Source organism: Solea solea, chromosome 13 (genome assembly GCF_958295425.1).
Source record: "Solea solea chromosome 13, fSolSol10.1, whole genome shotgun sequence".
Taxonomy (NCBI): Eukaryota; Metazoa; Chordata; class Actinopteri; order Pleuronectiformes; family Soleidae; genus Solea; species Solea solea.
Genome location: NC_081146.1, coordinates 18,322,258 through 18,348,186, shown reverse-complemented (window position 1 = coordinate 18,348,186; position 25,929 = coordinate 18,322,258). Strand labels below are relative to the sequence as shown.

The following is a 25,929-nucleotide window of genomic DNA, read 5'->3' as shown; positions in this document are numbered from 1 at the left end:
AGCTGCAAAAAACACCAGAGCACAGTTCAGAGTGCTACACACTCTTCACTGAAGAAGACACTTACCTAATCTGGCTGCGATAGTTCACACAACTTAAGGCCTACATTGAGACAGTGAGAGGTTTTCATTTACCAGTCTTTTTTGGAGCTGTAGGACCGATGATTTTAAGCCTGGACTAAAAGACTATCCTTTCGTAAAATAATGTTTATTGACTAGTTTTTGAACTAGTAGAGAGGGTGCTTGAAGGCCGCCAGTAAATAAATAAATAAATGCATTATAACTAACTCTAACAAGCTGAAATAAGATTCTATCTCAGGGCTACATCAATCACAGCTTCACCTCCACCTGTGCCTGCTCTTCCGCCCCTCATATCTCTCCACCGGCAGCAGCCCCCTCACTGTTCACTCTCAGTGTCTATCAAAGACGGTTTTTGAGTGGGCGCCAGCATGGAGGCGCGTTTAGCCTCTCCCCTTTATTTCCCCGAAGCTTTATTAACAGTGGCACACCACAATTGGGCACTGATCCCCGGCGAGGCACTGTGTGGTTTTTCAGGGAGCAGGAAACTCATCACGGCTATAAATTGTGAACATCAGCAGTCTGTACCCGGCCCTGCCGTTTCGCCCCGGCTCCGAGGCCCCACAAAGTGCTGATTCAGGGCAAAGGCAGAGCACAGGCAGTGGTGGAGTTCACCACCAGCAGGCTCTCCATCACTTTGACAGCTCAATAAAAACCAGTGTAAACTATTAATTGGATCATTAATTATTGATGCTGTTTTTACTACAATTCAAGGGGCAAGAACGGGGGGGGGGGAAGCAAGGGCGAAACAGTGTGTACATTTAAACAGTCATCATGTTAGGAAGGTGAGAAAGTGTCATGCTAAACTTGTTTTTTTTCAAAATAAAAGGTTAACTAACTTCGACTTATTGCTATACAAATAACAACAGCAGTGTAGGCCATAGGTTAAATTCATAACGTTGTTTTGTTTTTTTCAAAGACCAAATGCAAACTAAAAATTCAACAGACTTACTGCGGTGCAAAAACGACACACAAAAGCCATTAATGAGGCTGTAATGCAGGCTGTCACGACACAATGTCCACCTCTCTGCTGTAGTTACTCAGCCAGCCTCTCCTTTTCTGTCTGTTCGGCACAATTATGAGACTGCATGTCAGGGGGATCAATAAAGAGGAAAACACAGGGAGAGGCCATCGTGATAAATCAGTCTCTAGTGCTCGCAGGCACGAGCCAGGCCCATTACAGCGGGCACACCCTCTCTCCTCCAGTCTCCTCCTCCCTTTGCTTTCCCCCCCCCTTGCTATCACATCTTCCTCATAGGCCCCCAGCAGGGTGTCGGAGATTCTGAGAGCATTGACATGCCTCCTGCCTAGTCTACCGCGGCACACCCATCTCCTGATTTGACCCAGTCAAGCTGAGTGCACAAACCCCCAGATGCTGACGGGCCACATAAAAGGTGCTTTCTGATCTCTCTTTCATTCTCCTCCACTTTGGCCTCACATGCAATTAAAATTGATGTTCTGTGCTTAGTTGGCCTAGTTTTTTTTTTGCCTTCTCTCATTCATGTTCTCTGCAGAAGATTATTAAACAGTGCACGTTTGCATGTTACAGTGCATTAAGACTCCATCGTGTCAGCATATTAGAGTGACAGTGACTCTACTGTATACAATGAGTATTTACTTCTCTTTTTTTTTTAAACGGCTCCAAAATCTAGCTCAGCTGAAATACTTATCTATACACTAATACATATAGGTAGTAATAAAATATCTTCATAGCAGTTTGAGATAGTATATTATATTATTAAGAATTTTAACGGTGATATGAACACTCTTTCAGACTATTACACGTCGATCTCCTTTCTGCTGTCTTAGTGTACTTTGAGTGCACAAAACGACAATTGTTTTAAGTCGAATTTTCAGAACTTTCCTATGTGCACCTGATTACAACTGTGTTCATCGTGTCATAAATTAACAAAAATATATGATAATACATTGAAATCATAGAAATAAATTGGCTTAATCAGCCACACATGTTCAATAGTGAGCTATTCTTGTTCAATAGTTGAAATGCTTGCTTAGTTTTCCCCTTCCCTGACCTGTGGAGGAGGCAGACAGACAGATAGACAGACACAGAAACAACAGAAGCTCTGATCCTCAGAACGGCCTGCTTTTCTTCCTATTTTTGTTTCATGGCTACCTGGAAACCTGGAAACTCCCACATTAATAATGTAGCACCGATGCAGCTTTTCTTAGCGAGGAGAACAGTTACATAAGAGAGCAGACCCACTGAATCCCTCCACTCCCCACTAGATTAAACATTTTCCTGTGGCAGGTGCTTTGGTGTAGCAAACTGTGCTACTATACTTCTCTCCTGTCATCTTCTATTCCTCCATTTGTGAGCTGCTGCTGCACCTCCTTCCTTTCAGTTTGGTGTTTTGTTGACGTTCCTCAGGTAAACGTGGCTGCAATTACTTCTCCCTGCTACCCTATGTCAGTCAGTTATGTAACACTGCACATTAGAGCCGACTGATCATGTGAAGCAGCGGCGGCAGGACCCGCAGCACACTGTGCCAACAGGAGCAACAGGAGAGGGCCTTGAGAGCAGCAGCATAACATTCATTTGAAAACACAAACCACACATTCACACTGAAACATATCTGGCTCATGTGTTGAGAAGCCTCCTCCTCAAAGGTGCTGGAGCTGTTAGAGTGAAGTCTCAGATAGCAAACACAAAATATAAGGCTCATTATTTTCAGGTTTCTTTTCAAAATCACCACACACACAATAGAGACCTGAATTATTTGTCATGAGAAAATACATGGTGAAGAAAAAAAAATCTTAATGATTAAAAAAAAAATCTTTTTTGTAAATAATTCAATTACTTTTACTTTGATTTTAACCAAAAATAATGAGCCCTAAATGTAAAAATACACATACAAACGTTCAAACATACAACATTCAAACATACGTAGCACATATACAGACTGTAGACAGGGGGTTCTGTGGGTTATATCTGGGTCAACAGCTGCAGAAATCACATCAAAATTAATATCAACATAAGACAACATGAATAATATAATGATTATTTAATGAACTCTGACTTTCCAAACAATACTTTGTGACTAGAAAGTGTCTTGAAAAGTGCATGAAAAAGCATCTGAGCTGTTTGTTCTCTATACAGTAAATGCTAAAGAAAGCTATGCAAAGACAGAAAAAGGCTGGTGGCTCCTACCTTTCTCACTGACTGACTCACTCTCTATCTCCACATCCTCACAGCTGGTGTACTCCGGCGTGGTGGCCAGCTCCTCCTCTGAGCTGCTCAGTGACACCTGCCGCATCTTCCCTCCCTTTTTGGTTTTGTGGGGTTTGGGGGGTGGCGGGCGCACGGACTCTGACTGGTCCGAGCTGAGAGAGTCATTCCTCAGCATGCTCTCCATCTTCTCCCTCTTGGTTTTGCGGACAGCCGAACTGGGGTCCAAGTGGTGTTGTTGCCTCCGCATAGGATCCCCACCAATGCCCAGGTCGCCTCTCCGCAGGTCCCCCGATCGGTCACCCAGCACTGGGCTGCGGTGCGGAGTTGGGGGACTGCGGTTGGAGGCTCTGTGACCTCCAAGACCAGGACCCATAGGCCCCGGGGAGGAACGGTCAACAGAGTAGGAGCGCTCTCCCACCATAGGCGGCCGGCGCTCGGTGAGATGCTGTCGTGACAGCCGAATGGGACCAGGGTCACCCTGCTCTGTGTAAGCCAGGGAGACATCACTGTGCCGACGCTCGTGCCTCATACGTCCCACCTCAGCGTGCATCCTCATCTGCTCTTCATAGGGCTGTGGCTTCACTGGATATCGCGCCAGGTTGGGGTCACTGCGATAGCGTGCCTGGAATTCCTCCTGGCGCTGCTGCTGGAGGTCATACTCACTGGGCGGTCCATCTAGGTCCTGGTCCAGTGGGTATTCCTGCGAGTGCCAGCGCCCAGGGCCCCGTCGGTCCCGATAGCCCATCCGTGCCGCATCCACATCTGGGTACATGTGTGGGCCCCGCGGAGCCCGCCGAGGGTCCCCATCCCCATAGTCGGACGGTGATCTGGGCATGCCGCCGTCCGTCGGGGCATACTGTGAGTGGTCACCCCCCTCCCTTTGGTCGTATTTTTGGTTTGGATCCCTGGATGCAGATGGGCTTCGTTTCCTGTTGATCACAGAAGGGAAACAAAAGAGCGGAATTTAGTGGCTGCTCAGCTTTGAACTGCGTATTCTTTCATTACACCCTCAACAAACATATAAACACAAAGCTTTTGTTTTGGCTCCCAGGGTCCTTTAACTGAAGGAAATAATGTAAGATTTCTTTTATGCAAACAAAAGGCTTTTTTCTCTCACATTTGGTCCAAAAAGTTGTTAGAATCCGAATAAGTGAGCACTACACCTTTACTACAATAACCCATTTACTGGCAGATTAAAAAGCATGATAATTGCACAGGTGTGCATTGGACAGCTCACATTAAAAGGCCGCTCCGAAATGTGCAACAGGAAATAGGAAATCTTACATCTTTTACTTGGGGACAAAAAAAAGTGTTGCATTTATATTTTAGCTGAGTGTACATATATAAACATGTATCGTGATTTATTCATGACCCTGTATGTGCATGTCCATGTTAACGCTGCTCAGTTACATCTACTTGTGTGCAGGGTGAAATGTGTGCTTCAGTCGGAGAAGAGCTTCACGGTGCTACATCACACGTGTGTGTGTGCTTCTCTGCAGAGGCTGAAGCCTTCACTCTGGAGTCTATATCTTCTCTACACTTCGCCCTGCACTGCCTGGGCTTCAGTCTGCTCCATCTCAGTCACACACACACACACACACACACAGAAAGAGAAAGCGAGAGACAGAAATGAGGCTAAGCAGCAGGATGCAGCACCACACCCTCCTCTCAGTGCAATATCTTCTATCTACGTTATACTCAGTACTATGCAAAAGTCTTAGGCCATCATTAGATTTGTTCGTTTAGCAATGCTAAAATAACCATACTGTATAAATATCTCTATCACTTTACTGGAACACATCTAGAATTTTCACTATTTACTATATTGTGTCATTTTCCAACACTCTCTATCCATCTAATCTTGAAAGTAATACAGATAGGTTATGGAAAAAAATTGCTATGATGTGTACTTTGAAGGATGGTTAACGTTAGTAGCCCCCTTTTTTAAAATGAGCTGTCAATCATCTTCTTAGTGTCCAATTGTCAGAAGGGAAACCAGTCAGGAAGTGGATTAAACGCCTGGGGGAGGCTAACTGTGCGTTAATGCATTTATTCTTTTGTTCAGAATCAATTATTCATAAGCCACTTTTCTCCTACATTTCTTCCACTTTTCTGCCAAACTAATAATGACATTTTGGTGAGCAAAAGGGTCTGTGAAGCATTCCTTTAATTTTGTACATGACAACTTTCCATACGTTTCAAATGGCTTCATAAATCACTGCTGCCAGCCTGGCTCAGTGGCCAAGGTACGGTGACTGGTTGATTCCCTCAAACCATTCCTACTTACTGGACTCACAGTCTGAGTTTAATGAATGTACAGATAAAACCACAAAGCCAGAAATCATCACTTAATCCACATGAAGTCCAGACGAAAGATCTGACCAGTGATTTCTCTCATACCGGAGTACAAATACCTCTAGCACATACTATTGAATATTTGTAACAAAGACCATGAAGCGATATAAAGGCTATGTGATGCAGCCAGTTCATACTGGTGACCTCTCCTTTTGCAGCCTCACAAGCAACAAAAAAAACAAACTCATGAGGACTGTTGCATTATTTGCAACGTGTTCCTGAGTGGCATTTCATTCACAAAACCAAAGTGGGGGTAGAAATGATATGTTGGGAGTAGGGGACAGATCACCTGGGTGTGAATGAATGTGGAGTAAAGGATGTATGTGCATGTGTATGGGTGCATGCATTCACTCCATCACGTGTGAGTTGAAGTGCCCAGAAGTCCTCATGGAGACCAAAACCCGGTCTGAATGAGGCAGAACCTCATTTTTGCGGAACTGATAAAGTTAAAAGCTAAGATTTGTATTGTGGTTAGGGTATGGTTAGGTTAAGGAATTAACTGGTCATGGTTAAGGTTGTGAAAATGAATGGAAAATCAATGCAGAGTCCTACGAAGACTAGCTGTGCAAGCCTGTGTGTGTGTGTGTCTTTACTGGCTGTCTAAGAAATGCATCATGTTGGCTTTCAGTATGTTCTCAGGGCCTCAGGCTAATGTGTCCTCTGGGATGTTGTGTTGAAATCCAACACCTGGAGCGCACACATGCACACACAGAACATGCACAGAGCAACTACAACAAACATTAACAAACTAACCTTTGACGAGCTCTAACTCAACTTGACAAAAGTATTACATTTCCCTGCCTGTGTTTAGACTTGTATGTCTTTCCTGTCCAAACAGAGAAACGTCTGCAGCAGCTCGTGAGCACACTGCACTCCACTGTCATCTGCATCACGATGCTAACACTGTCAGCGCTAAAACCAGCCCTCAGTAAGTACAACAGAGCAGTGGCGCAGCAATAAATTTCGTACTGTGCGTTATTTCTCCCCATTCCTCCAGCTGCTACTGTTGCTGTAAAAGCCTCTCTGCAGAAACCTCCGAGCACCCCACAGCACTGCCATGCCATCCTCTGCTGATCGTTGCTTTCCTTCTTCTGTGACACAAAAAGGTAGTGGATAGTTGCGACACCGAGTGTGGATGAGAGCAAAAAATGAGGGCAGAAGCAGCCAGGTGACTGTGTCTCATACCTCGACACATTCAGTCATTGTGTACCGCTTTATCCTCTACATGAGGGTCCAGGGCCGCTGGAGCCAACCTCATCTGACATACGACAAAAGGTACGTTCCGGACAGGTCGCCAGTCGATCGCAGGGCCCACACATAGTGACGAACAACCATCCACTCTCACATCCACACCTACGGTCACTTTAGAGTGTCAACCCCTGCATGTTATTTGGACTGTGGGAGGAGACAAGAGTACCAAAAGAAAACCCACACACACACACAAGGGGAGAACATGCAAGCTCCATACAGAAAGGTCTGCATGTAAGCTCACCCTAATCCACCGTGTGTCCCCTGCTGCAGTCACTGAGTCACAAATGCCTTCCTTTTTCGTCAAACTTCCTTATATAGCAAGATGTGTGTGATGTAACTATAGATGTGGCACTGAGCCACAGCAGTGATTCAGGCCAACAATGGAGAGACACGAGCGCATGGTAGGGCTGTGGAGTCAAACACACTATTCTGTTCATTCCTGCTGTGGGAATAACAGCAGCCCCTCATCACTGCTGTTGTCCTGTCCTGAGCTAACTATAGTAATGTTCTGCTGTGGCAGTGTATGAACTCTAAGACCTCACTGAGTTGCAGACAAGGACACTGATGACTGATTCAGGAACGGTGACATTGCTCTATTTTTTCTTTGACTGGCAGCGGGGCATTTACAATCATCAATCACTTTATTAGGGTACTTAATAAAGTGGCAGAAGTGGCATCCAGTGTGATCTACTGTAGCTGTAGCCCAATTGGTTCGAAGTGCTGTGCTGTAGGTTCAGAGATGATCTCCTGCACACCTTTGTTGTATGGTTCTTTGAGTTACTGTTGGTAGGATACACAAAGTGACTTTGAACATGGATTATTTTGAGTGTAATTGCAGTAAACGATCCTCTTTTAACATCCAGCAAATAAATGCACATCATATCTAAGTGATGCAGAGGGGTACGCACCCAAACTCACTGTAAACCACAAAATATTGATGACACAGCTTCTGTTTCTGCTGCCAGCACAGCCTAATACACTTCCAGTGCTTTAGAAGTAAGTCCCATATTATAATCATCTTTTTTTTTTTTTTTTAAAGTACACTGTGCCAATCAGGAGAAGCCTAATGTATCAACTCTATAGCTCACAACTAACTTTGTCCCACTCTGCCTCTTCAGGTGAATTCCTGGTCTGAAACATCAGATGCCTTATTACCTGGCTGCAAGTGGACTACATTTCTAACTGTCTCATTCCCACAACAGCTCTCTTTCTCTCTACCTCTGTGTGTGTATGCATTATAGTGGGACTCCCTGTGATTCAAAATGAATGATGCTTGACTGTTTCAAATCTTCTTTGAAGTTAGTTCAAATCTATAATCAAAAATTCAGACGTATTTACTTCCACACTTCCATTTTTTTTTTTATGTATCCAAACTTTTATGGTTTTTGTTAAACTCCTCTTCACGTCCTGATAGCATCAAGTTCATTTCCCCCCCCCTTCCCTTGTATCCCTCTAAGTGAGTGTGTGTGTGAGACACTCCCTACACTCAGCATTGTGATGAAAGGCCTGAGATCAAGCAGGATTCAGGAAGTCCCAGTGGTCACAAATCACCAGCATTTGATGAGGGTTTATGATAAAAAAAAAAAAAAAGAAGGGGCCTCTCACACATCCATTTACTGTACAGTGGGAAAGGGGATAGTCTCTTTTCAGTGTAGAGCAAATCGACTATGCGAGGATGTCTCATTCCCTTTCTCTCTCACGCAAACCATCACTGATCTTTTATGTCATTCTGCTGATGTAATCACGTTATAATAGCTCTGCATTTTTGGAAACGGATCATAGTCAAACGTCATTATTGTGAAAGGTAAAGTTTTGATAGTGACTATGTGGTGAATTTTGTCTGCTGCTCTTCCCTCTTGCTGTGCAATGGCATCCAAATGAGATGACATTAAAAAAAAAAAAAAAATCAAACAAGCAGCCTCTTCAGGATTTCCACACTCAGTGATTTAGACATGTGCACTTTTGTCTGCGCACTCACAGCCACCCAAGAGGTTACGCTGATATTCCATTTAAAACCAAAGACACCACAAGCACAAAGATCAATAACTGAAAGTCAATGAGGAAGCTTTCAGTAAGTGATGAACCCTTCACAGATGTTGCTGGCTTCATGCACTTAGCTGCATGTGCAGACACCTTGATGCATGTACACGCTTACCTGCAGCCTCTCCCCTCAACACCTTTCTCCACCATTTATAAATATAAATATTAGCCGGAGGTTTAACCTCTTTGTAAAAACGACTGAATAACACCATAATGAAACTGCTTTTTTTGTCCTTTCATCACAGGAAACACACAGGACACACATTCAAGATGTTCACATGTCCATGAAACAAATACAATTTGAATACACTGTACTGTCACATATTCTAGAGCCAAATTGCAGTTAGTTGTACATTATGAGATTTAACCAGCCTTACTGAAAGAAGTTTGGTTCAAACCTCTGCCTGGCTGCTCCACGCAAACACATGTCCCTCTGCAAACAAACGCAGTCCAATCCAAAAGAAGCAGCAGCGCTGACTCACAGGCAATAACCCAGTCCTGTTTTTGCGTTTCCAATCCTCTTAAAGTGCAAAAAAAAAGGGGTGCTTGTTTTATTTCTAGAGGTCTAGAGATGATCTGCACACAGTGGCAGCAAATGTAAATTTGCAGCAGTGCTCGTCCGTCCGACCGAGTGGGTGTCACCGACGCTGTCTGAGTTGCCTCCTCAGCTGCTGAAGACACACGTTAAACAAGAAAGCCAAAAGCAATCAAGGTGAAAATGCAACGCTGCCCCCTCGGGGATTGTGCCACCTCCACTTTGTGGATAATGGAGAGAAGTCAAATTAGAACAAATGAGTGGTGCTGTGTTGCAGAGATCTCCTCTTAGAGGGATTCTGGACCACTAATGACAACAATGCATCCTGGACTGGTCTCTATTGAAATAAAATAACCAGAGCAGACGCATGAGCAGAAGGAAAACAAGCTGAATCTGCACCTATTCACGTGTCTCAACAAAAAAGCAATCAGAGGAGATGAGTCGGCAAGAGGGAAAAAAAACAATGCACCATCGGAAACAAGTCTCTCCCTCCCTTTAAAGACTGACTCGGTTGGGACGACCTTCGGAGTAAAAGAAAGGCATCAAAATGTCCTCTTCGGCTTGACAATTCAGCTGCTTCTCCTCGTAGCTGAATGATACTGTAGCTTTAGCATGACCTGGCCTGTTTTTGTCTTTGTGCCGCACCACACCGATGAACGGCACACTTCATGACTCTGCTGCAAAGGCTCCCGAGGGTCTGAAATCAAACCGACTTTCGGATTAAACATCGCCATCATCATCATCATCATCATGATCATGTGATCGCCACAACTGGTTGGATGCCGAGATGAGTGACCCCATCTAACCAGACAGCACTTCAGTCCTCTGCCTAGGACAGGATTACATTCCTTGTTTGATTACTAGGTCACATGTATCACCAATCACAAGCAAGAGGTCTCATCTAATCTCATTCAGCCTAAAGTCTTATGATCCTTAAACTGAACAAATTACATGGTTTCATGTTTTTTGTTTTTCCTATTATTCACAGTGTGGATTTTCAAGCATCTAATCAAATACAGGAGGAAGGAGGATGTGACACATAATGTGAAGTGAGAGGGATAGAAAGAGAGAGAGAGAGAGCTAAATTCTGTGCATTAACAAACGGATCAAATACATTTTTTCCAGGTTCTGCCTCATGTCATCGCTGGTTTTCAATGACCTGATTACTTGTTTACAAATGGGTGGGAGTCAGTGGGTGCTGTCAAAGTCTTTCCTGCCTCTATCTACTCTCTCCTTAATCTCAATACTTTTGCCATCAGCCACCATCGTTCGTCATTCACGTTCCCTCCTCCTTCCTCTCCTCAGCTCAGCCCTCACTTGAGGTGGAACCTCAGTTGGACTACAGATACACTGCTATTTGTGGTCTGTGATGGCAAGGGTGACAGCTGACTAGCGGCAGTGTGGAGACCGTGAGGGTAGGTGGTAGATGGGCTGTTCACACAGCTATTCCCAGGACAAATGCTAAAGAGAGGGCAAATGGGATGTTTTATCATCACACAGTCGGGGGGGATGAGGCCGGGCTGCAGGGCTCCAAGTAGCTTTGAGTGACTTTATTAGACCGTCAATGATGACATGGCAAAATACTGAATGACCCTGGTGACGTTCGATGTGTCACACATTAGATAAAAGAACACCTTGATGCTCATTTCCTATTAAACAAAGAACAATATCCCTCAGAGTGCATTGAGTAACAGTCTCCCAGACTGCCCTTGTGCGGACCAACCATCAAAGACTGGAGAGGTTCACTCTCTGCTACAAGCCTGAGACGTAACCTTCAGATCCGGTGATGAGGCAGCCCTCAGGACAGCAAGGAACACATTGTCCCGGGGCAGGACAAATCAGCAACATCCTCAAAAGATAAACAGTCACTGTTTTAAGGCCTTAAAAACCACCTTTGCCTATCTATGTTTTACCTAAACCAGCTTGAGGAGAGTCTTGTCCCAGATGAATATGTGCATGGCAGCAGGACCAGATAAAACACCTAGGTGGGTGCACAGGGGCTGCAAATGAAAAATGTTCCAACTGACCTCACACTTCTTCACACCAGGCTATTGTGCCTGCAACCACTTTGTCATTAAAGTGACACAATATAAGATTTTAACCTTCAAATAATGTCTCCAAGATTATTTTGATGGCACACCAACTTACAGCAGGGTTAATGGCCCCTCCTGTCAAAGCCTTGGCAGGTCTGCATTTCCGCTGCATTTCCACGTTACTGCGACATGTATCCCCCAACTGTGGGGGAACCCGAGAGCAAATCCTACACTGTGTAAAGTTAATGTGTCTTAATCGCTACCACCCCCATAGCAGGACGACAGGTCATACAGATTATCCCACGTCTGCGAATACTGCACCTGGCATTAACACACCTAAAGTGCAAAGACACACAATTCAGACTGTTTATAGACTTCGTCTCAGCATTTAACACCGTTAGGCCACACATGCGGGTGATATGAAAGCTGAGCTCACTAGGGTTCAACACACTGCAACTAGATACTGGACTCTCTCACCCACCAGCAGGCCTAAGTGAGTCAGGATGGAGGATCGTGATGAGCTGATTCCTCTTCAACCTGTTAACTCTTGACTGTGCCGCCAGATTCGGCTCCGACTGCATAAAGTGTGGATGCTGATGGCATGACAGTGGCGGGTTTCAACACATGTGACAATGACGGTCATTGCAGAGAGGATGTAGAGGAGCTGGCTGTATGGTGCAGCAACAAGAACCTTCAAAAAACAAGGAGATTGGTGCGATATCTGGTTGGGTGCACTATCCACTGCTTCAGAGATCAGCAGCACAAAATTCCCAGAGGTTCACATCAAAAAGGACCTGAAATGGTCTAAGAACACCAGCTCTAACCAGGAACTACTTACTGTATGCTGAAAAGTGGACACCCTCCTTTCAATCATAACAATTTGACACTGGAACTATTGAGGTCACATCTTGTAATACTGTATAACTGTCTGGACAGGGAACTGTACTGAGAAAGGCATCATTCTCCCCACCATAAGTGACATTTACACCAAAAGGTCAATCAGGGAAGTCATCGTGGCTGACCAGGAGGAGGCTCATACGGATTCAGGCAAAGTCTAACAGACTGAGCAGCAACTTTCTTTTTTCTTTGAGCACAAAACGATTGCACTTAAACCAAAAAATTGCTTTTGTTTTCTTGATCCGTGTGCACTTCATGCACCTCCGTGCTCTTTTGGTGGGAAGTGAGAGGACACAGAAGGTGTACAGCCTCACATCTATCAGCTCGGCCGACAGCGTCTGCACAACTGTGAGCACATTCACTAATTGGCTCCATGGAACAGAGGCTCCAACCTCCTGTCTGTAAGCAGACCAACTGGTGCCTTCTGTGCTCATGCTATGTTTATACTCTGCATGGTTAATATATCTTCAGCCCCTGCACTGCCTGTTTGGTCTCCTTTTTAAGAAGAGCCACCACTAGAGCACTATGTAGGCCAAGCCCCAACAGAATATGGCATTTATATTCTACACTGCTGTGCTCCTCACTTCCCTTCAGAAAATGGTGAGAGGAGCAGAGCATATACATTTGTGTGTGTGTGTGTGTGTGTGTGTGTCGTGATGACCACTAGAGCAGGAATCAGCCTGAATCCAACCCCAGATAACACGCTTTTATAGTATGCACCTTTGTATCTCAGCTAGAGGAAGTCAAAGGTGTCAGATAATGAAATTGATAAATCAAGTTTAGCTGGTATTGTCTGTGCTGGCTCAGGGACACTGGAATGTACCAACATCTTTATTAATGTGTTGTTTTTTTTCTTACAGTGGCAAGTGCTAACATTTCTGTTAACCCTTTCACAATCTATCTACCCAATATGTCTTCACAACCAGGTTCACAATGAGTGGCATGTTGCTAATAAACACTGCTGTTCCAGCCTGTGTTTCATGTTATTGTTAGTCAAGTTTTGGGGAAACATTTAACACACTGTTTACACGAGTACCAACTTTCATTCTACTTCATCTACTCAGGGTGTGTGTGTGTGTGTCTACTTGTATTTGTCACCTGTTCTGGCATAAACACTGACCTTATCAGGACCAGTAGTCCTCATGGAGACCAAAACCTGTTTTGAATGAAGCGGAGCCTCATTTCTGAGGAACTGGCCAAGTTTATGGCTAAGATTTAAAGGTTAAGGCTGGACTGGCAAAGGTTTGGAGTGATGCCTTGTAAGTCAATGTAAGTCAATGCAGTGCCCTAAGAAGAATAGCTGCACAAACTGTGGGTATGGGTGTGTGTGTGTGTGAGCACGTGTGTGCTCTTGGAGAAAGGAAATGAGAAGAGAAAGGCGCTACAAACACACACTGAGCTGAATTAAAACAAATGTTGCTCATAATACAAGCACTGGAAATGTCAACCATACAAACAGGCAACACTGGGTATTTCCTCCTCTTCTAGAAGACAGGATTATCCTAATTATGAATACTTGAAGAGCAACTAAACATCTGGCTGAGGAGCGGAGTCTTGCTGCTGTACTTCGCTGCCCTCTCTGCTGTCCTTCCTCGTTGGAAATGTCACGTTTGTTTTACATTCGCCACCTCTGGTCAGTGTGTGTGTGTGTGTGTGTGCGTGTGTGTGTTGCTGCTTGAGTGACCACACCCAACAGTGATGTCACACATCCTGCCTGGAGTACACGGAGACTCTTCCCATCAGCTGCTGCAGTGTAGCATGTGGATTTCTCCGTGCTTTTCACTGTCATTGTTCATTTTCACAAAGCCCTCCATGTTGAGAACACTGAGATTTGTAAAGCTATTCATAACCTGGGAAATTCTATTGTAATCACACAATGGCTGCATTTCGGCACTGAAAAAAGAGTCTCATAAACCATTGTCTTCCCATCATGTTCCCTCTCTGACACAGAGGTAATTGCACTCTCTCTCTGTGTCCTGCTCTCTCTCTCTCTCTCTCTCTCCACATATGCATTTCTTTCCAGTTCTGCAAAGTGTGCATTTTTCATTCCAGTGAGCAAGCTGCATTTGAAATCAAAGGCAGTGACGCTGCGTGGCTGTCTGGCTATGCAGAAAGTGAAGAGGTAATGGAAAAAAAAAAAAAAAAAAAAAGCTGAGGGGTGAGTCAGAGGATGCTTTAATAATCGTCACTGCCCAAAATAACATCACTGGGACTGGACGGACCGCGATGGCCGTCTTGGGAAAGCGATTCTGGACTACCCACATGGTCTATCCACCCCCCCCCCCCCAAAAAACACACACTCTATGCCTTTCTTTCTCTCTCAACTCTCCTGAGTCTATTATTGTCAACAGACAGGACTGCAGCAGCCAACTCCTCTCTGACGTGACTAAGAAAGGGTGAAGGAGTGTGATGCCAACATTGAGAGGGAGGGGCATATGGTCAGACAGGTGAGAAATGTTACTGTCCATTTATTGCTGACGAATGGTGATGGAATTCAAGCTAAGTAGGTCTTCATGTTGGGTTCAAGGTTGGGTGCATATTGTTCCATACATCACCGCGTCACGCTTGTGCTGTAGCGCTCCGCCTTCTGTGAACAAGTGGGGTTGAGAATGTGACCCCGTTGTCTCCTATCACCAGTGCCAATCTGTATATTCCTTCACAAAACCTCTGGTCTCACTTGACATTCTTCAATTTCACATCCCGCTCATGCCCACGACATTTATCGCAGCATAGTAAATGATGCTCTTTTTAACTACTGTCACACTTAAATACACAGTAAAAGTTGGGAGCATGTCTTTAATATGAATTTCCTACTATTTCCACAATTACCACAAAATAATGAATAATTATTGATATTATCAGCTAATGCTGTGTTTGATTTGAATGTGTTTGAATGGATTTGGACACATTATATTCCAGGTGGAGAGTTCAATATCTGGAGCACAAAATCCTAAGAAAACGCCACGTGTAACGTGTAAGTTGTCCCGAGTTAAACCTCTTATATGCACGTTTTTTAGTGCTGATTGGATTGCGACTGTTGCAGGTTTAGTGTTCATACACTGTGGAAACACTTCATTTCAAGTGTGGCAATTATGCAACGTAAAGAGAAGAGAAAAACACACACACGAGGCTGCTGACTTGACAGTAACACTTCCATTTGTTCCAAAGGGAAACAATTGCATGTTGCTGTTGAAAAGCCAGCGTGGTTCATGTTTGCCATCCCAGCAGCTATGTGACACATCATTTATAAATGAATGGATTATTTTGTCGTAAGAGATGTGTGAAACTGGTGGGGGGCACGTAACAAGAACTGAATTTTTCGCTGGATGCCCTCCCTGACGTAAACCCTCCCATTTATCTGGTCTATAGGGACAGGCTGCAAATAAATGAATATATATATAAAAAAGGAAAACAAATAAAACCATGTGTGATCAAGACCCACAAACTGCTCGTCCGCATGAATGTTGCCTGTCACGTACTGTACATAGTAGGTGCCTAAGTAGGAAGCACAGAGACTGCAAAGGAAAGGAGGCATAAGCACTCTCCAGTTACATCCATAAGGAAGCAAAGCCACTGCAGCTAAGTTAACCCAATGCATCTCTGTGGCTGGGGGGTAATCAAATCAGCGTGTACTGGATGCTACTTAGAGTATTGCTCGGTGATCACAAACTCCGATTTGCACAGACTGCAAAGAATCTGAGTTAAAAAAGTCCGACTGCAGGCAGAAAAAAAATGAGTGCTGAAAAATCACAATTTGGAAAGATTTGAATTCTAACAAACTTGTTCCCTTCACGCCATCTTCTCTATTTCAGTTCTCAAGTCTATGTTGAGTTGAACTCTCAGCTCCTAAACGGCTTGCCTGCAGACAGAGAAGATGGTGCCTCCTGACCTCTCATCTGTATCACTTTCCTCATCTAAGACATACACTCAGAAGGATCAGAATCATCATTGCGGAGCTCAGCTAAATACAATGAACACAATAATGGATTGTTCAAGAAAGCCGACATAGACATAAAGGTTTAGGACATGGCGTCAAGATGGAAGTTAAGGGATTTTTCCCCCATATTTAAAAAAAAAAAAAATGCTTACTCTCATAAAGTTTCATCTCCCTCTGCGGCTGATGAAAACGCCACTCGCCGTGTCTCGGTGTGTTCGGCAGAAAGACCTTTACTCCTGCACTCAATGGCATCGACAAGCCAACGTCTCAATCGATTAACCCTCGGTCAGACCTTTGCAGGGTGAGTCCCAGACCAAAGGGCTGCGTGGGTTAATTGTAATTGTATAGGACAGCGTCTGTAACACGTGCCCTCAGCCAGGGAGCTGGACTGGCCAGAGGGGTCCTGGTCTGGGAAAACATTTCATCTACAAGCAGTTCGGCCAAATCAGCCTAGAATTGTTTTCCCATCTGTTTGTCACCCGATACACACTTAGTGTCAGCGTGTTCCCTGAGACAGATTATTGTCGGTCACAGAAAGTAGTGCTGCTGATCTGTATTAAGTCATATTTTTCATACAGTCAGGTAGAGCTGGACAATATGGCGAGAAGATAATTCAGATAATTAAAGGTTACGTTTTGCTCCTGAGTGAAAGTTGCAGGAATTAATTATTTGTGCTTTTAAACTTCTTATTGTATTGTGTCTCAAAGTGTGACGTAAACACACCAATATACAGTATTAAAACTTAATAATAAGGTGGTGGCCCTCGTCCTTACTTTAAGTTTGGTTTACTACTGCACCAACCCTCCCTTAAAAAAATGGTCCTCTGTGCTATTTGTAAAAATGAAAGCTTAAGTGTGGAGAACGCTACACATTTTAAAAAAAAACCAGGAGAGGACGGTGAACGGCATTCTTACAAGATCAAAAGAGACATATGAATAAAATGGAAGGAAGTCTGGCTGGCGAAAGGAGAAAAATCTTCAAAGTCAGCTTCTTTCCTCTTTCTAGCCTCCCCTGGAGATCAGATCAACTACTATCCTAAAACCTAATGAACTAGTAAACACAGGGAATTAAATGAATATTACATGGGGTTTCATTAATGCCAGCCAGCAGACTCGGAAAATAATGAAGGCGAGCGGCAGAAGCGAGAGGAGACAGTTAGTGGAGCTGCTTCTCCTCTGTTTACTCAGCATCTGCCTGCCAGTGTAGGAGGCTTTTGATCACTCCTCGGCTGGGTTCTCCTCTTTGCTGCGTGGCAGGAGAAGCCCGGGGAGGCCGCCGAGCACCGCCCGGGCCGGCTCATTTGCAACACAAATGAACTGAGCTAATTGTACACGTGTGGGGAGACAGTGGAGCCGCGCGCGCATGCACACACACACACACAGACTCACACAGTGCAATGTTTGCAAAATATGGAAATAATTAATCTCATTGAGCTTGTGAAATACCATCAGTGTTGTAAAAGCGGATTTGAGCACTGGCTGGGGATGAGAAGGATGATGATAGCAGTGGGCTGGATAGACGCAGATGTTTAGATTAGGCTTTTTCATTATTGCTTTATCACACACAGTCGCTTCTTCAAGTATAGACTGATAATTGAATAAATTGGAGCATGAAACAGATTTGGATTTGGAGCACAGCAAAAGGATTACGTGTGTGTGAAGCAGTCTTCTCCCCATTCATGATGTGTGCAGATATTATGTTATCAGGTCAATTATGCATTGGATATGTGATGTGGAAATAGTAATAGTGATAAAAGAGAGACTTCCATATACACGGTCAGTACTGTAAACGGCTCACTGACATGGTACTGCCGTTTGAAATGTTTGTTCAGTCGTGTCACATTTACTCCACTGCACTAGATAAAAGGGGATTTCATCCAAGAGAGCCCACCTCTTGACCTTCCAAAGGTCTGACGTTGTAAGCCTCTTCAATCAATAAATCAAATGTAAAACAAGAATGATGATGCTGTGAAGCACCTTTAGGAGTATACAGCCTCACTTTCAATTAACAACTCCACTGAGCATCAAGGCCAAAGGAGGATTTGTGAGAATGAGGCAAGCGCACTATATACACTCCACCTGAGATCATATTATATATATATATATATACATATATATATATATATATATATACTTATTATAAAAGCGGTCATATTTAAACCCTCTTTACAAAATGTCAAATGGTTACTGACATTGACAAATAGCATCACACGTCAAGACATATGGTTGAAAGCAAAACGTGGTCCGCGCACCGCATGCACTTTCTCGTCTCTGTTGGCTATTTAAAAAACAAGATGACATCAGACATCTGTTTGGGAGCGGGGATAAAAATGCTTTGCAAGAGAGAAGGGGAGAGAAAAAGACCTCCCAGCAATTGGGCTTGAACCACATGAACATACAAGCGCAGACACACACACACACACAAGAAACGGACACACTCGCATGCAGAGTTAAAAGCTGAGTCTCAAATTTATGCCACTCAGCAGCCATCTCTGAGTCCATCAGAGAGAGGTCGGGGTGGAAGAAGTTAAAGGCTTGGGGCAGAGACAGAAGTGGCCTCTCATGCCAACGTGAAATGCAGTTTTTGTTGGGAAGAAACTGCGCCTACTGGAACTCAACCTACTTAAGGTTGAAGGTCACACACGGAAATACATGCACACACGTGCCTAGTCGGCCTTTGAGGGAATCAGTCTCGCTCCACGAGCATGAAAAGAGCCCAGATGTCAGCGTTTCTGCTCAAGCTGAGGCTTTGGTTTGTTGCTCTGTGGCTCTCTCTCTCTCTCTCTCTCTCTCTCTGCACCTGTTTTACTGCTGAGAGAGGGCTGCCCGCTACAACCTATACGTAATGCACTGTACATCGGGTGATCCCACATGTAATTCTGGCTGTGGGACTGTACCATGTAACCTGTAACCAAACAGTGCTGGCAAAGGCAATTTCACCTCCTTACTCTATGGGCAGCAACATTAGTAGTAGTGGTTGCAGGCCTGTGGCCAGGGACACAGCCTGATCCTTATCCATAGACACAGCAGAACACACTGCTAGATACTAGCTCTCTCTCTCTCTGTGTCTTCCTCTCTTTCTCTCTCTCATCCCTGTGCTGTGTGTGTGTGTGTGTGTGTCTCACTCTCTGTCTGATGCAGAGATATGATTTGGTGAGAGCAGAGAGGAGTCTACCATATCGATTCAGCTTCTACTGCTGTCTCCCTTGCACTATTCATCCTAGTTTCCTCTGTGCCGCTATCATTCCACCTCTCTCCACCTTATCTCTCTCTCTCCCTCTCTCTCTCTCTCTCTCACTCTCTGTCTTTCCACTTCTTTTCTTTCTCTCTCCAGTGTGCAATCATAATAACCCCTCTCTTTGACGCCCAGGCAATAAACCAGGGTCTCCCTTCTTCCTGCACATACATCTCCCTTGGTGAGGACAAAACCAATAAAGGGCCAGCTTAATTACAGCTGCTGACTGCTGGCAACACCCGGGTACAACACCATGGGCCTGAGGATGGGCTGAGCGTGGGTGAAGTGTGACGGGATGCTGAAGCAATAGGAAAAAAAAACAAAAAAAAAAACTGTTGAGGATACACTGAATCCTGTGTTTGACACCTACCTCTAGACCCTCAAGACGGTCCTTTATAGTTCTAAAGGAGCTGAAAAAGAGGTTATTGTAGCCTTGAGCCTGGCTGGAAAAATGTGGGCAGGGGAGCCCCCCTCAGCTTGCTGAAGAGGGCAGCCCTTCAGCAAGGCTTCTGCACAAAGTACACTTAATAAAGATGGGTAAAAAGAGGGCAGAGGTAAATGTTATGTTAACTACAGTGTGGTCAATGATATATCAAGGTGGACCCCCCCCCCAAATGAACACAAGTGTCAGGGATTGTGAAGAGCCAAGGGAGGAATTGCTGTGAATCAATGTCCTTGTCTCCTCTTTCTAGGTCTGCAGTCTGTCTTATCCTCTCCTCCCTTATTCCTCCAACTCCTTTCCACACATTTCCCTCCTATTTTCCCCCAATTCTGTCACATCAACATGGATCTAGGGCTCCAGTTGCAGGTTGCGCCGAGTTGCAGGCCCTACATCTGCCTCCCCAACAGCCTTGTCACCATGGTGACTAATGCCTGGGTGTTCCTGCATTTGCTCCTGGTGCTTCCTATCCTATATGCTTTCTTTACTTGATGTGTCTCTACACTGAGGTCCTTCCCACTTCATTAACACTAAAGACATTGCAAAAGTTGAAATCTATATAGACCGTGTGCATCCTGTACTTCAGATCTAAGAGAATCGGGTCAAACTAAGTGCAATTTTGATTCAATTTCACGGTCTAATGTAAAGGAACACACTAAACCTTGAAGGTTAAAAACGGGTTAATCTATGCCTCTCTCTGTTTTTCACACACCTCAACCAAAACAAGAGAAGCCTCAGTGGCTCAACTTATTTATACGGAGACAAAGACACATAAAGTGCATCATCAGCTGTAGCCATGAGTGTAGTTAGTACTACCTTCAATGGCGTATTACCAGTTAACTGCCTTTCAACATCACAGTACCTTGGTTCACTGAGTTGCATGTCTGTTATGTAATACTGACTTTGTGAGGGGAATAATTAAATGATACCACTTACTGACAAACATTGCTTGCGTAGATCAATCTAGGTCTGTTCTGGTCAAGGTTAATCACAACAAATAAGCTGCTACAGATAAGCAACTGAAAGCCAACTCTGCGCAGGGCTCCCTAAAGAATTAAATGCAGGTTCCATTGATGCTGTGTTTCCAAATGGTTGGGCGTGCGTATAGGCCACGTGGCTGTACCTGTGTCAGCCATGCAAATAGTGTGACACAATGTAGCCCACCCATGCATTCAAGAGGAAAAACACAGAACAGAAAGTCACCTGGAAGCAATGACCCTTACTATGTCATCCCCTGTCTCTTTCATTGTAGCTTGGCCAGCATCGGGATTAACAGACAGGAAAGCTACATCATCATTTCTATTGATCAAACGTCACACCTTATCACTATGGCAACCCCATTGTTGGAAGGGGACAAGTGAAGCGATGGCAAACGGTGTGGGAGGGGGAGAGAACCAGGGGGCGTTCCACTTCACAGGACCCTTCAGTGTAGAAGTGAGTGGGTTTGTCCTCCATTCTGTCCGAAATGAACTGCACAAATAAGCTGTAAAAGGCAGACGTGCACAGCTGCAAATGTGCCGTCACTGCAGGAGGACAACATATATATACTGTATGAGACCATGGGATGAAGATGACTCACTCAAATCGCACCCAAGAATGCTCTGCCTGTTTGGAATCTGCAGCAATGTGGATTTTTTTAATGCGCTGGGATTGAAACACGCCGCTGTTTTCAATACGTTCAATGCGTCTACATGCAGGACATCGAATGCAGCCATCCGTGCCCCACTTACATATACTGTATTATGTGCTTTACAAGGAATAAGACTACACAACACCACAAACTCCACAACATCCACTCCATTGCTTCATAATACAGCTGTCTGACAACAGACACACTTTGGTCTCGGGAAAAACAGGGAGGCAAGTTCTGCAGCCGGGGTGTGATAGGTGGAGTGTGTGTGTGTGTGTTGAGGAGGGTTGCAGTTTAAATGTAGTGACCACTCAATTCTAAACCATTCAGGCCTTCTAAGAACAGATCCCCACACCCCATTAGGACCTCTGCTGACGCACACATACATAATACATGGAAGATGAATCTAAAAGCATACAGCCCATTAGTAGGCCTGTCCCGGGCCAGAGAGAAACAGGGAGAGACAGATAGAGAGAGAGGGAGAGGAAGATGGAGAGAGAGAGAGAGAGAGAGACACAAACAGCTCCGATCAAATGGCGAGTCAAGCTGGCTAGCCACTGATAGCTGCACACACTGCTAGTTTGCAGCTGCGCTCCTGTTAGCTACGTGATGCTACTTACAGGCGCAGAAACTAGAGGCTGATGCTGACTGCGAGATCCGAAAACGGTACTAAAAACCTAACCCAGTCATTAAGCAGGCCATTCACAAATTGCGTTATGTTTTTTGTTTTTTTTCCACCCCTGAAACCAAGGAGTTTACTTGGAGTGGAAAAAATGGCCAGTGGTGAAAAATAAGGTCAGTTTAATCAGTCAGATGTGATGATTGCTGGATCCCAGTCTCCAGGCGCAGAGCAGTGGCTGAGTGTTCTGACCATGTAATGTGAGGTGGCAGAGAGCCCAGCAATGCTGTAAATTATTTCTGACGGCAGGGTAAGGGACAAGAGGGAAAGACTCGCAGTCCCCAAGAGACGGACAGTGCATGGTGTGGAGATAAAGAGCCCGCATGTAGCTGTAGCGGGAAAGGAAAGCGGTTGTTTGCGAGTTTGAAGCGCCTCTGCAGTCCACATGATGTGTCGAACAGCCGTGCTGTTATAGTTAGGCCTCTCTGTGGGTAAACACAGGATTTAGCAGAACAATCATAATGTGCATCTCAGTGAGAACCAACGTCTCCCTATAGACACCAGCGCTTTTTCCAGCATAGTAGCTAAGGGGGTATTCATGAATTAGTTAAAAAAAATGTATATTCCTCTGCATCAGAATGCCTCGGCTGCATTTCTTTTGGACTGCTACTTATACTTTATGGACTTTCCCTCTCATGACTGAAAGGACAGTCCATTAGTGTTACTTTTGATTAGACCAGAGCTCTTACCTGGGATGACATTTTGAGGCCCAATGCAGCACTTTCCCTACTCTGTTTTTCATTCACTAATAATTGCTCTAGAAATTTCACTTCATTTGAAACATGTATGAAATCTATGACATTGTGGGCTGGGTAGTGCACATGTCTGTTCTTATACATTTTATACTGTACTCTATTTGCCACTAGAGACACACGGATGTGTGTCTGAGTGTGTAGACAGCCTGGCTGTGGGTATACAGGCATTTATGTGTGTGTGTGTGTGTGTGTGTGTGTGTATATTGCAAGTGGGTAATTTCCACGCATTTCCAGCACCTGCCCTCTTTTACACACTCAGCCCAATGCAAGTGGTTCGATATCGGCCAGAATCACTGGAACAGATATCGGAAAGAGTGAAATCCATTATGATACATGAACCCTTTAAATTATGTAAATGCTTCACTAAGCATGGGCGATATGCAGTTAAGTGAAATGCCTGCCACTACCCCTATGTGGCAAGGATGGGAGTGAGGCCTTCTGCACAGTTGCAGCATTATGTTTTTGAGTGGTTGGTTATTATTTGGCAGTAAATGCATGCAAGGACTTCATCCATCCATCTTCTACCACTTTACCCTCTACATGAGGGTCCCAGGGGGCGCTGTGCCAATCTCAGCCAACATAAGACGAAAGGTGAGGTACACAGATCGCCAGTCCATCACAGGGACACACAGAAACAAACAACATCCACTCTCACAATATCACACCTATGGTCAGTTTATCCCCATATTGCATGTTTTTGATGTAATGTCTGTAAAAAGAGGTATCGTATCGTGTAATAATGGGGGGGGGGGGGGGGGGGGGGGGGCGTATTACGACACTGGATCTGATATGTGGAAAAAGAGAAAAAGTTAATCTGATATGATCCATAATAGGCCATGTACTGTAGAGGAATGTCTATCATCACGGTCATGTGAAAAGGACATGAGTAAGAGGTGCAAATGTCAGCTAAAGAATAGTTTTTGAGGTCTGGAATGAACTGAATATTGTTATCTGTTGGAATAGAAGGTTCTAATAGGTATCAGACATAAAATGAGAAATGGTATGAGCCAACATTAATTAGGTCACCAGCTTGAAAACAAACAACTTCAACCAATTCCTTCAGCCTAAAGTGTCTGACTGATCAAACATTGACCACAGTCGAGTATTGGCTGTGGCAAGGAGGATGGAAAATTCTGCTTAAAGGGCCCCATAAAGGCCAGATCCGGCACTGCTTCACACATTAACCCTGTTCTCCTCTCAGCCTCAGCAGCAGCAGCAGTGGCAGAGGCAGGATACAGCACACATGCTGCAGCAGCGGTGCGCGCACGCGCGTATTTGCGCACACATACGCGCCACACGGCTTCACAGCACAGTCACACCTCGGCGTGGTCACACTCCACCTAAACTGTTCATATAACCCCCCCCCCCCCATCACCCCCACCCTCGCCTCGCCGCCACCACCCCCCACTCCCTGCCTCCCTCGCAGACATTCACACGCAGGACGCAGCAAACCGCGGCAGCATCAGCAGCAGCAGCAGCATCAGCATCACTGACACGGCCCCATCATCATCCAGCCAGGAAATATCTGCAGCAGCAGTAATAGTCTGTACTGTAGGTTGTTTTTATGCAGGCTGCTGCCGATCGATAAAAGCAACATCCCCTCCATCCACACACACACACACACACACACACACAGCCTACCAATACTCGTTAGACATACTAAACGGGGAAGCCCTTCCTCATAAATCAAGGCGTTTCTTTTGAGGAATCACTCACCCGATGTTGCTCAACGCCTGCTCGAACAGCTCCGTCTGCAAGATGTTCTGAGGCGCCGAGAAAGCCCCGTTGAAATGTGATAAAACCGAGCTACAGAATTGACGCAATGTCTCAAACTGCATTTTCCCCCTCCGTTTGCTTTTATCCTCTGTAAATGATCACCCTTCCTCCTTTTTCACCAACAATACATCCCGAAGCCTGCATGCGCTCTCCCCGGACGCCCCCCTCCACACATACAGGCTGCACCTCCTTAGTATTTTTGTTGGTGTTTTTTTTTTTTTTTTTTATCATAAACTCCCTGGGCGCATTTAGACGCAGAAAAGGCGCCGATCAAGTTCCATGTTTCTCCTGGCGCTCCTGGGGAAAAGTGTCCTTAGATGAGACGCATTCCGCCGAGCGGGATCCTGTGGTCATATTGCTTCGGACGTGAAGCGAGGAAAGGGAGGTAGTGCCGGTAACGTGGCTTTTCCTCTGCTCGCTGCTGAAAAAATCTCCTCTCGGTGCACCGAAGGAAGCAGAGGAGCGCCGGGACGAGAGGAGAGAAAAGGGAGCATCTTATACAGCAACCAGCAGCAGCAGCAGCAGAAGCAGCATCGCTTACCGGCGAATCAGCTGCTGCCTCACACTCAACTCATATTTCCAGTCGCCTATGAAGAGAACACACTGGCTCTAACACACACACACACACACACACACACACAATGGGGCTGATATGCAATCGTGCGCACTCTGTGCCATATCTCTTCATCTTCTATCATGCACTCTTTGGAGCGCGCGCAGCAGCAGATAGAGCACAATACAATAAAGCGAAGAGAGGCGATGCTGTCGTCAGGCCTTTTTTTTTCTCCTCTCTCCCTCTCTCTCTCTCTTTTATATCCGATATCTGACTTCGGAGCATCAGCTCCTCATCAGTAATAAAGGAAGACAGTCCTAATACATCTGAAAGGATGAGTGTGTCTGTCTGTGAGGAAAGGGCACACATAGAGGGGGGTGGGGGGGTTTCCCCAAGGACCACTTACTTATTTAATTAATGGGGTTTTTCCATTTTATTCAGTCAGTGCTTGTGTGCGTGTCACTGTGATCAGCTGAAAAGCAGCAAGAGAGGAGCAAGGCAGTTCCTTAAAGCTGCTGATACTGAGAGGTGAGTGTTGTTAAACGTGTTT

The 25,929-nt window shown here is 45.0% G+C and overlaps 1 protein-coding gene across 49 annotated transcripts in view; it reads right to left on the bottom strand.

Annotated features, from left to right (window-relative positions):
- Nucleotides 1-25,929, bottom strand: part of rims2a (regulating synaptic membrane exocytosis 2a) — a 120,536-nt gene that overhangs the window by 56,177 nt on the left and 38,430 nt on the right. For 41 of the 49 annotated variants that reach the window (XM_058648826.1, XM_058648830.1, XM_058648832.1 and 38 more), the window contains one exon: nucleotides 3,245-4,194. In XM_058648826.1, coding sequence (XP_058504809.1) covers nucleotides 3,245-4,194 — 950 coding nt within the window. Of the gene's footprint in view, nucleotides 1-3,244; nucleotides 4,195-24,766; nucleotides 24,948-25,929 lie in introns of those variants that run through there. The other 8 variants (XM_058648859.1, XM_058648878.1, XM_058648860.1 and 5 more) reach the window with 1 other exon arrangement.